The sequence below is a fragment of the Pelodiscus sinensis genome, chromosome 22 (assembly GCF_052426305.1).
Source record: "Pelodiscus sinensis isolate ZL-2025 chromosome 22, ASM5242630v1, whole genome shotgun sequence".
NCBI lineage: Eukaryota > Metazoa > Chordata > Testudines > Trionychidae > Pelodiscus > Pelodiscus sinensis.
The window spans coordinates 13544476-13556887 of record NC_143073.1 but is presented as its reverse complement, the minus strand read 5'-3'; the positions used below and the strand labels follow the sequence as shown (position 1 = coordinate 13556887).

At 46.9% G+C, this 12412-nt stretch overlaps 2 protein-coding genes across 6 annotated transcripts in view; one reads left to right on the top strand and one right to left on the bottom strand.

Annotated features, from left to right (window-relative positions):
- Positions 1-12412, top strand: part of LOC102463552 (uncharacterized) — a 587148-nt gene that overhangs the window by 24804 nt on the left and 549932 nt on the right. The gene's annotated exons all lie outside the window — the stretch shown is intronic.
- Positions 8070-12412, bottom strand: part of LOC102444983 (uncharacterized) — a 66789-nt gene continuing 62446 nt past the window's right edge. The window contains exons 17-18 of the mRNA XM_089772714.1: positions 9968-10081; positions 8070-8909 (exon numbers count right to left, since the gene is read on the bottom strand). Of these exons, the coding sequence (XP_089628840.1) occupies positions 8161-8909; positions 9968-10081 (863 nt within the window). The 3' untranslated portion in view covers positions 8070-8160. The remainder of the gene's footprint in view (positions 8910-9967; positions 10082-12412) is intronic.

Here is a 12412-nt window from a genome sequence, read left to right as displayed (position 1 = left end):
TGTGAGTTTTTTTCCTTTTCCTGAGAGCTATTGGTCACATAACTGGATGCTAATCTTGCTTGACAGAATTTAGCTTAGATTTATTGGGGACTTTGAAACAAATGATCTTTTTAAAAAGTCATTTATTTATTTATTTTTGCTTTCCCTTCACCTCTCAGTGAGGATATGGAGGAAGTTCAAATGCAGTTCAGTCAACAAGAGATAATACTCCATGCTATTTGACACGTTACCATGGAAGTAGTACTGTTCATTCAGAAATGGTGAACTAGAGGATACCCTACACTGTGCAATCAACTGAAGTAACTGAGTACAACTACAGTGTTTTTCGGTGCCTTAGGTCAGTATTGTTTCAGATAATCTGGGAGAATTCTGCAATAAGTGAGTTGGAACTAGGAAGATGCAAGTCTGTTGGCTTCTTATGATCCAGGCCCTACAAGAAGGTACTCCTGAAGAGAGCTAGCTCAGGGATGGGCAAGATCCAGCCTGTCAAGCTATTTCATCCAGCCTGTGGCCTGTCCTGCTGTGCTCCTGTCCCCAGGCCAATTGAGACCCAGGGGCAGAGCAGTGGGAACCACCAGCTGTTCAAAATGGCTTCTCCCCATGGGGGAGTGCACAAAGTCTCCTCCCCCACTGCACACAGCACCTAGAGGGAAATTCCCCTTCCAGCTGAAGCCCTGCCCCTTCTGGGATTTGCCTGCGGCCACTATCAACATTAATCACGTGGTCCCCCTACAAAAATTACTGCCCACCTCTGTCCTAGCTACTCTGTGATCTGGGAAATGCTGTCCCAAACGATGCAGATGTGGAGAAAATGGAAGTGGCGGTTTTGTTGAACTCACCCTTTGTTGCTTTTGTAAATGTGTCCAAAATGAAATCAGTGTTAAATGTGATAGTGGCAAAACAAAACAAACAGTTTTTAAAAAGAAACCCCACCTCTGCTAGCTACCAGAGAGTCTGATCCAGGCCTGTGTCTGGTCTCTAACTTAGATCTGGGCCAGCAAATTCAAGAAATGAATTGAGCATGTTTGGGGAAGTTGTTCCTCACTAACACGGCTGATATTTTGGGTTGTGTGGAAAAATATTTTTTTTCCAAAGAAATGTAAATTTACCCTGACCAAGGTCAAGCACTTAGGTAGAAGGGGGACCACAGTGCTGGTCCCCCTCTACTCCTCAGAAAGAATCTGTGGAAAACTAACATCCTGCTAAACTCAAATGAGAGCACCAGTGCCTAGTTCAGTTGCATTCACTACAGTCCCTAAGAAAGCCATTGTTAAACTGAAAACAATTGTCCTTTACCATTTGGATCCAAAGGGTCATAAGCTAAAGAAAGAAACAACTGATGCCTTCAGAGAAGACTCCTTCCCTGCAGATCCATCTGTCTGCCTTGGTTGGGCAAACAGAACTTTCATGCTATGCAAGCGATGGAAGCCAATGAGGGAATGAATATGAATCACAGTTGGGGGACCCTGCCCCACCATAGTACTGACAGCCCACAATGTCTCGTTTCAGTCGGTAGACATGCCCTTGGTAAGGATGTGCACCAGTGACCAAAGGAACACAGTGTGGATGCGAACTACTGCTTTAATTATTGTGGTAGCTATATGTTGATTTAAATGACTTAATTCTGTAGTATAGACAAGTCCTTCATTTTTCTCTTGTTTTATGTATTTGTATCACTTCTCCTTTACTTCCTACTATTCCAGAATACTACAGCACTAGTTCTTTTTTCTCAAGGTACATAGTGTCAGACCCCTTTCATCAACTCTTACTGCAGAAAACTCAGAGATAAGGGGACTCATAGAAGTCACCTGTATAGAGGTAAACTACAACTTTACACACTTAATGGAAATGGGAAAAAATAGATCAGGTAAGATGTTTGTAATCTTTGGCTATACTATTATTACTAGTGTAAATGAAATTAAATGAGAAGTTGTTGGTTAAAGAGTATGGGTATGTCTAACTAACTCATTAATTCGAGCTAGGTAGGCAAATAAGGTGACCAGAGTTGCAAATGAAGCCCGGGATTTAAATATCCCGGGCTTTATTTGCATGTTCCTGTCCGCTCGCCATTTTGAAATTTCACTAGCCCGAACTCACTGCCGCGTGGCTACACGCAGCAGTGAAACGTTAATTTGAACTAAGTTCTTAGTTCGAATTAACTGTTACTCCTCAGTAAGATTAGGGTGGGGAATTGGCGAGAGAAATAATGTACATGGAACTACCGACACAGCATTAACTTTAATTATTTCTATTTCAAATTGAATTTATTTTGATAAGTCAATTTCTGTTCAGAGGAAAACTATTTAAGGAGACTAATTTTACCCTCACCCAGGGAGACTACAAGGTTAACTGAGTTCCAGCTTGTTTACAAAGGAAAGGTATGACATCTCTCATGAGATGTCCACACTCTTATTTCTAACAATGGCATTGTAATGCTAATACATGCTCATTTTTATGGTAGCTAAGACTTGTTAGAGGTTTCATATGTTTATTATTGATCATTCCTACATGGGTTTGTGTTGTTTACCTTTATTCCCCCATGGCTATTAATTATGATGTTTGTACTATATGGAGCTGAGTAATCAAAATGGTTTACCACAGGCCTCAATTTTTTTTAAAGGCAAGAAATTAGAACATCAAAGGCATGGTGTGAAAAGCTGGTTCGAACCAACTGACTTGTAACTGACGTTGCCTCAGAATTCTAATACCACTGACTCTATATAAGGAACTGGGCAGGTGACATCACAGGACTGTCCGTTCAGGAGGCAGTCATGTGTGGTCAGGGTTTTGTGCTGTCTCCAGGATTGAGGCTTGAAGAGCCCTGTGACATCAGCCCCGATACCATCACTTCCCTGCTAGCTGAAGTTTCTGACCATCCATCCTCCACAGCTCTAGACTCTGTGGCAGCGGCTATCATCTCGCAGCTGAGGCCCAGTGTTCCTCCCCAACAGCTACCGTGGCCCGAGGGCAGAAGGTCTCACCATACACTACCATCTGACCTCTCTATAGAAGGCATCTGAATGAGTAGGATAGGTATATGTATATTGGGGATTTTGTTGATTCTTCTGTCAGGGAGGGGTATATTGGGCCTAAGGTTCAAGCTTTGTTGCAGTCATTATTGTTGGGTTTTGTTTGATCTGGTATTTGTTTGTTTTCCCCTATATCCCAATTTATGTGATTAGACCCTAATACATTATTTACCTCTTTGGAACACACTTTTTCCTCCTCATCCTGTTGTATGTCACTTATAAAGGAAAATGAGACACCTACTTCCTCAGGTGATAGATCCTGTCACAGGTCAAAAACCTGATACCTGTAAAGGGGGAACAGAGAAATACTTGGATTATTTGATCTATTGTTTTGATTTTCCCTTTGCTTACAAACTCAACAGTTAAAGAGTAAGGTTGTGTCTAGACTGCACCCCTTTTGAGGAAAAGGGATGCAGATTAGTCACAGCGCAATTGCAAATGAAGCAGGGATTTAAATCTTCCCCGCTTCATTTGCATGAACATGCCTGCCGCTTTTTTCCGGCTCAGGGTTTTGCCGGCAAAAAGTGCCAGTCTAGACGGGGATCTTTCGGAAAATAAAGCCTTTTCCGAAAGATCCCTTATTCTTCTTAAAATCAGGAATAAAGGATCTTCCGGAAAAGGCTTTATTTTCCGAAAGATCCTGAGCTGGAAAAAAGCAGCAGCCATGTTCATGCAAATGAAGCACGGGAGATTTAAATCCCCGCTTCATTTGCAATTGCGCTGTGGCTAATCTGCATCCCTTTTCCGCAAAAGGGGTGTAGTCTAGACACAGCCTAACTGTGTAACCTTCAGGCCAAGCTGTGAAACCGTCCTCACAACTAGTTTTTTCCAAACTCTCATTAGCTTGGAGTCTGCCTCATTCCAACTGCATTGGGCCATATTAGCTGTACCCAGCATTAACTTGGCACCTGATTTGCTCTGAGACCTCAGGAAACACAACATAAAGTGGGGTTAAGCTGGAATCATCAACCATAAAGATCAAAGTTGAGGCTGGAGTCATTCCTCTTTCAGGTCAACAAGCTATCTGCAAAAGACTGGAATCAATGTGGCTTAGGTTGACTTACTGCAGGGTGTACATTGACTCCATATAAGGAACTGGACAACACCACATCATCACTCTCCTGTCAACTTACCTGACTTTTCTCATTCATGGTGGAGTATCAGATACAACTGGAGAACAACCTGCAGTCAATCTGGCAAGTCTCCACTAGACCCACTAAATAAACCCCTGCTGCATCCATCTCTAGAGCACCAATCCAGCTATAGTGTAGATATAAGAACAGCCATAGTGGGTAAGATCAAAGGTCCATCTAGCCTACTATCCTGTTTTCCAACAGTGGCCAATTCTATACGTGCCCCCAGAGGGAATGAACAGAACAAGTATCATTAACTGATCCCACCCCTGTTGCCCATTCCCAACCTCTAACAAACAGTGGCTAGGGACACCATTCCTACCCATCCTGGCTAATTAGCCATTGATGGACTTGTCCTCCATGAATTTATTTAGCTTTTTTTTTTAACTCTGTTAAAGTCTTGGCCTTCACAACATCCTCTGGCAAGGAGTTCCACAGGTTCACTGTATGGTGTGTGAAGAAGAACTTCCATTTGTTTGTTTTAAACCTGCTACCTATATGGGGAAAGCAGTGGACATAATCCAATAATGATGGGTTCAGTCACAGAGGCCCCTTGGAGCTGACACTCATTGTGCTGGTCATGCCACTGAACCCACTTACCTGCCCTCTGGGGCATCCCACCACCCTGTCCTGCTAGGTCAGTAGGGTTGCCAGGTGTCCGGTATTGGCCCAGACAGTCCGGTATTTGCGGCTCCTGTCTGGTAAAAAAAAAAACCAGAAAATACCAGCCATGGAAAATGTCCGGCATTTTCTGTTTTTCTTGGACTGAAGGCTGCGTGGGACATTCTTCCCCTGCTGTGTCTGGTGGGAGTGGGGTTGGGGGGACGGGGAAATAAAGGAACCGCAACTCTTTTTTGTGTGTGGGTTTTTATGTGTGTGGGGGGGGGGGGGAGTTGCTCAACCATTTTTTTCCCTACCATGTTTGGTATTTTTTGTGAAACTATCTGGCAACCCTATAGGCCAGATGCTCTGGTCTCCCCCAGCCAAGGCACAGAGTTGGGGTAACAGCCTCTCTGCAGAGCAACACAGAAACTGAACCAACTCAGCTCTGGGAGGGCCTGACAGCATTCAGGAACATAACCTTCAAAGGAGACCAAAACCCCAAATAAATCCCTCTTACTCTGTATAAAATGTTACACTCAGAAAGCTCATAAGTTCACACCCTTTATCAATGAAAGAGAGAGATGCACAGTGGTTTTTCATGCCTACCCCCCAACACACGGGAGCCAAGATTAAACTCGGGACGGGGCCCTGCTGTCGTGTAGGAGGGTGACCTCATCACACACAGTCCACGGGGTGGGTGGGGTAGGTGATAGGACCACACAAGTGAGTTGCAAAAAAACAACCCCTCCAAAACCTTCCACGCCTCACTGATGTGGTCCCAGCTCAGACATCTCGCTCCCCTGGCACTCCAGCCTTATGTGTGGGGAGGGTAGGTAGGACTGAGTTTCAAGGCCTCAGGCCAGATTAACTCTTCTGGGGTTCCAGGATTAGTGGAATTTGTGGGCCCCTCCACACTCTGAGGTGAGGCCAAAAATGAGGCCAAAAATGTGTGGGACAGGGCTGCCAGTGAGTGGGATAGGGATAGGGGTATAGAATCGAGGTGGAAAATAGGGTACCGGTAGCAAGCTGGGGGTAGGTGTCTGTCCAGGAGGGAGGGGTCAGGTGCAAGGTGTTGGTGTATGTCTGGACAGGGGGCAGATGCAGGGTGCTGGTGGGTGTCTGGCCACAAGGCAGGGGTAGGGGCCTGGTGGGGGTTTGGGCAGGGACAAAGTGCTGGTGGGTGTCTGACCAGGGAGTAGGAGCAGGGTGCTGGATGGTGACTGGCCACGAGGCAGGGTCAGGGTCTTGGTGGGGGACTGGCTAGGGGGCAGGGTCAAGGTGCTGGTGGGGATTTGGCCAGGGGGCAGGGTGCTGGTGAGGGACAGGACAGTGGGCAGGGTGTTGGTGGGGGCAGGAGGCAGTGTGCTGGTGAGGGCAGGGTGCTGGTGGGGCCCTGGGCAGGGTACTCATGGGGATCTGGGCAGAGGGAGAGAGAGGGTGCTGTTTTAGGGTTCTGGCCAGGGGACAGGGACAGGAACAGCTTGGCCAGTACTTGGGGATCCTGTGGCACATGCTGTTCCTCCCCTTCCCCAAACAGTTGGCATGCTTCCTGAAAAGCCAGGTCTGGTGCGCAGCCAGGGACAGAGCATCTGGCCTATAGGATTGCACACCCTGCTGCAACCCACTTGCCAGCCAGGTCATAACCCAAACCCTCTGTACCCCTTCCCCAGGCCAGAATCATCTCCTGCACTCATATCCCCTCTTGGACCCTAATCCCCTTCCCCAGGTCCCTACCCCCTCTTTAATCCAAACTCCCTCTCTAACCTCACAGTCCCTCTTACACCCAAATTCCATACCCCAAGTTCTCTTCTGCACCCAACCTCAATCCCAGACTGCATACCCGCTCCAAAGAAAAGTGCAACCTTGAACCACTTACCAAAATCTTGGAACACTCCCCCCCCAAACAATTATTGCCCACCCCTACCCTAACCTCCCCTCCACAGTACAGAAACTTCAAGCTCTGTCCCCTCCCAGTCTGGGAGGTTGACAATGTAGGGATGGGAGGCTTCACATACCACACTTCAACTCTAAAAGCCACATGTGGTTCATGAAATGCCTTTTGACCAACCCTGCCATATGACATAGCAAAAATAACATTGCTGGACATGACGGGAAAGATAGAATCCCCCCAACTCACCTCATCTCCCTCAGGTGTCACAGAGGTTAAGATGAAATCCCCCCCCCCTTGTTATATTTACACATAATTTAATTTAAAAGAAAAATGGTACAAAAATTACTGAGGAAATGAGAAAGATGAGTCTGTCCATGATGCACAGACTGTCTTTAACTGTTTATTTACATCAGAATAGCAAACTCAAGCTTACAAACTCCATGAACAATCTAGTGGAGAAGAGGTCCAGGTAGCGTTTACCTTGAAGTAATTAGTTGAGGTCATTATTATCTTCCCTACATGGGACTGATGGAAATTTTTGATAGGCAGGACAAAGGACTTTAGAAAAGTACCATGGGAAAGACCCTAAAGAAAAGTAACATGTAAAGCAAAACCTGGAAAGTCACATGAGTAAGCTGCGGGAACACAGTAAATCAATGGTGGAAACAACTTTACAGGTAACTGTGGGAATTAGCAAAATACCTACAGGGAAAAAATTCTTTGTTACGCCTACACAAGATTTTTGTTGTTCATTTTCCTTGCAGATTGTCTGATGATAAATGAGGCTTAAATTCTGAGTGAAGCTCTTCCCTCACAGAACATTTACAGGGTGTCTCTACTAGGGATGTCAAAAAGTAGTCGATTAGACAATTAAACAATAAGCCTAGGCTAATCTAGTCATCTGGTGCTGGGTTTCTCTCAACATCAGCTCTGTGGTGCTTCCTGCCCCCTTCTCCTCATGTTGCTGCCTCTATCAGAGGGGAGGACGGGGGCAGAGGAGGGTGCCATGAAGCAGTCTCTATCCATGGTGGGCCCAAGCTCGCCATAGGCAGAGGCTGTTTCGCGGTAGCAACTCCTGCCCATAATCAGCATCAACAGATTTTCTCAGTGAAACAAAAGCAGCCATCCACGGTGGGCCCAGGCTTGTGGCAAGCCTGAGCCTTCCACAGATGCAGGCTGGTCCTTGAGAGCAGCTCCTATCCATGGGAAGCTCGGATTCCCCGCGGACATGGGCTGTTGCAAGGACAGCCTCTGTCCACCGCCAGTGCAGGCCAGCACAGACAGAGGTTGCTTCACGGCATCCTCTCCTGCCCCTTCTCTTCCACCCCCGGCAGCCTCTGTTCATGGGGAGCTCAGACCCCCTAATGCCACCCTGCGCTGCTGCCTCTGTATCTAAGGCAGCAACGCGGGATGGTAGGGGGCTGCCAGCTCCACCCCCAATGACTATAAAAAAGTCAACTAACTGCTAAGAATTCATGTGTTCAGTCAACTATTCTATTACCAGTTATCTAACATATGTAGTCTCTCCTGTGTGGATCCTCTGGTGCCTAACGAGATCGGAGGTCCGAGTGAATTGTTTCCTGCATTCACAGCACTCATAGGGTCTCTTTGCTTTGTGGATCCACTGATGTTTACTAAAGACTGAGTTGTTACTGAAGGTTTTCCCACACTCAGAGCATTCATAGGGTCTCTCTCCTGTGTGAGTTCTCTGATGATTAATAAGGGATGGGCTGTAAACAAAGCTTTTCCCACACTCATGGCATTTGTAGGGTCGCTCTCCTGTGTGGATTCTCTGATGTGTAATAAGGTGTGAACGCCTAGTGAATTTTTTCCTGCACTCACTGCATTCAAAGGGGCTATCTCCTGTGTGGAGTCTCTGATGTCCAATAAGATACGCGCGCCGAGTGAAGGTTTTCCCGCACTCACAGCATCCATAGGGTCTCTCTTTTGTGAGGATTCTGTCAGGGTGAGTAAAGTCTGTGCAGCTCCTGAAGTTTTCCCCACACTTAGGGCTTGGGTAGTCTCTCTCTCCCAAGAGAATTCTCTGCTGAGCTGTGGATTTACCAGCTTTCTCCCCTGACTCATTTCCCTGCTGTTCCTCTGGCCTGTACTGGCCCTCACAGGTTATTCCCAGCTTGTCACTGCTGGACATATTTCCTTTAGATTTTTGCAATAATCTCCTATGTGCTTCCACTCCTTCAGCATCTTCCTGCTGAGAATTCTGCTCCCTCTTCTCACTTGGCCTCATGTCACCTGCAGGGATAGGGAGAAAAAAACCTCAGAAATGGGAATGGGAAGGACGAGAATAAACCAAAAGTGTTGGAGAGATGGGGGAATGATCAGGAAGTGAATTCCCCCAAACTCTTCTCAACAGGGGGAGAAAGAGAGGACTGTGTCTGCTTCTACATCGCATCCCAACACTCAGAGGGACTGTCATGATAATCAGGGTTAGCCAGCAGCCTGGGGATTAAGGGGTTAACTACACCTAGCCAGGTGGAGTGACCAGTAGGATTTTGTAGGTGGGACTTTCAAACTAGGACAAAGGAATTTGGGTTTTTTCCTTTCTCCTTTTGTCTGGGTGTGTTCTCTGCAGCTACAGAGAGGGACAAGCATGTCTCTCTCACTCCAAGACACCATTCTTCATTTTCTGTAAGTAGGGTAAAGTTTAGGTAGTTTCGCTAGGCTTTACTGTTTTAAGGGTTGGGTATGGGATCTGATGTGTGGCACTGCTTAAAAGATGTTTTGGCTTTTCTTGTAACTAAGTTCTAGGCCCATGGAGTTTCTCCATGAGTATATTTTGTTACCTTCCCATCTAGTCATTATGCCTACAACAGGAATATTGTTGTAATAATAAAAGTCTTCTCTTTTCTTTTTATTAACCTGGCATTGGTTACTTGTGTATCCTGATTTTTATAATAGGGGTGAGATTTCCCAAATGATCTTTCCCCTGATTTCTTTATCAATATTTGGGTGGTGGCAGCGTAAGTTTTATTCCCAAAATCTAGGTTTTTAAGATTTTGGGGGAAGTTTTATACCAAAGCCTGATAGATAAGGCTTTGGAGTACTCTTGCTGGCCCCCACTTCTGCATTTATCATGCCAGAGTGGGGAAGGAGCCATGACAGGGACAAGAAGGAGCTCCTGCCAGGTGTCAGTCAGGATGGGTAGAAAGCCATGAGAGACATCTGCTTGAGGATCTGACATCTCCTAGAGACAACACTCAATATGGAGAGCTCACAAGGTCTTTGTAGGCAAGCCTAAATGTTTTCTTCAGGTACTCGCAGGTTTCTGGGTTGCTTTAATGTGTCCTTACCTGCGTGGGCATCTCTCAATGTGTCTTTTTCCTTGGTGCACTGGAGATCCAGGACCCACCACTTCTCCCCTTGCACCAGCTGGGAGACTATATTAGGACTGGAGATTGGAAAGTCTGTTGAAGAGAAGGAAAACCAGGGAATGTTTGTCATACAAAATGTTCCCTTATTTTAACCCTACCTTGTTGTAAAATAATAAATTCCCAGGACCACCTCCTCAGGTGCTCAAAGATGCAGAATCCTCTGCTTATGATGGATTACCTACCTCCATCTCTGTTGGGAATACTGTGACAAGGTCAGTGCAGAAGGCTATAACAAATAGTGGAGGGGAAGATATATAATCCTCGGACTGAGGCGATCCCTGCATCTAGAGTAACAGGGAGGGGGTGGTTTAGAACCAGCAGAGGCAGTCAGGGGCACTGGAACACCTGGGGCTAATTGACCAGGGCTGCAGAGTCAGGCCAGCCTAGGCCAATTAGGATACCTATGGATAATTAAGAAAACCAGTTCAGACTGGCTATAAAAGAAGCTGCCTGCAGTTAAAGGGTGTGTGCAACTGGGAGGAAGTAGGAGAGCACCATTGGGAGCAGGCATGCACAACTAGGTGGACAAACGGGGGGAAGAAGGTGCTGGGGAAGTAACCCAGGGATCTAGGTGCTGTATTAGAGCAGGTGTTGGGGATTTACATGAGCAGCTACTATCACAGTGCCCTGGTCTGGAAGCCTGAGTTGAGGGTGGGCTCGGGTTCCCCCCAACACGCACCTCCCCACTTCCACTCAGGCTACGTCTACACTGGGGCTATGTCTACACTCGTGGCTTCTTGCACAAGTATGGCCGTTCTTGCGCAAGAATCCACAGAGTGTCCACACTGCCCGCCCGCTCTTGCGCAAGGGAATTTACAGTATGGTGTGGTAAGAGAGGGCTTCTTGTGCAAGAGCTACGCTCTTTTTTAACAGGTGTAAGCCCTCTTGTGCAGGAGCTCTTGCACAAGAGGGCAATGTGGATTCACAGCAGGGATTTCTTGCACAAAAAGCCCTATGGCTAAAATGGCCATTGGAGATTTCTTGCGCAAGAGAGCGTCCACACTGCCATGGATGCTCTTGCGCAAAAGCAGAGTTCGCACATGGGAGTGTGGACATTTTCTTGTGCAAGACTTCTTGCAGAAGAACCCTTGCACAAGATGTTCTTGCGCAAGAAGCCGTGAGTGTAGACATAGCCTAAGAGTTTTGCTGGAAGAGGCAATGCAAATGAAGCATGGATTAGCATTTTTCTTGTGCTTCATTTGCATAATCTTTTCTGGTCTGTTTTTGCGAAAGGGGCTTTTGTGCAAAAACAAGCAGTGTGGACGTTTCCTTTTTGTGCAAAAACCCCTGACCCACACTGGATGCATTGGGCATGTCCATCAGATATTGGGACGGACCTCCTGCATGTCAGGCATCCCTTAAAGCCTAGAAAGCTTGACATAATTATTCTACTGCTAACTAAGGGAAGAGTAGGGAAATCAGGGCAAAACAGTTATTTCTGGAGGGAAAAGGGAGAAGGCACCAACAACTAGAGGGAAAAATGTAACACTAATAGCTATCTAAAAATAAACCATCTAAAGCCAGGACACATGGAGCGCTGCTGGGTTCTGACCAAGCCTGGAGCTGTTGAGAAGGAAGTGAGAGATGGTTGACGGAATGCTCCTGCCGGCGTGAGCAGTGCCATGCATGCCTGTCAGCACCCAGGGAGGAGGGATACTGCTGTTAAAAAGTTCTGATTATAAGCAGAGGAGCGCCAAGACACCTACAGTGGAGCGCCCACCGGGACTCTCCTTGGAGTAGAACACCATGTCCCAGAAAGTGAAGACACTGTCTAGAGGAGAAGCCCCCCTGAAATTGCTTCTTGCTGACACAATGAGACCCAGCGACAGTGTAAAAAGACCGAAGGAAGCTGGGACCACTGAGAATGGGCTAGCGGTGTCTGGTGTGATAAGGAAGAAGAGGGAGGAAGGATGGCATTGAATGCAGCATCTCAGAGGTATTAAAAGTCAGAAAAGCACATTTTGAGGAATGATGGAGTCAGGTGTTATAGTAGGGAGCATGGAAATTGCCCAGCATGTGGGGAAGATTATAGAATTTTAGACATGTAGCACTGGAAGACACATTGAAAGATCAACTAGACCAGCCCATACCATCCCCTGGTGTAACCAGCTAGCCTGAGACCATCCCTGACAGGTGTTTGTCCAACCTACTGTGGGCTCTGCACCCTGCTCACTATGCTCACCAATCCCCCTTTCTGAGGGTAGGTATCTGGCTGGGGAGTGCAGGAGCAGTTGGGGGGGAAGAGTGTCTGGCCGGGGGAAGGGTGCAGTAGGAGGGGAGGGTGTAGGAGAAGGCTGGGGGCAGGTGTCTGGCCAGGGAGGAGGGTGCAGGAGTGGGGAAGGGTGCAGAAGGCTGGGAATTCAG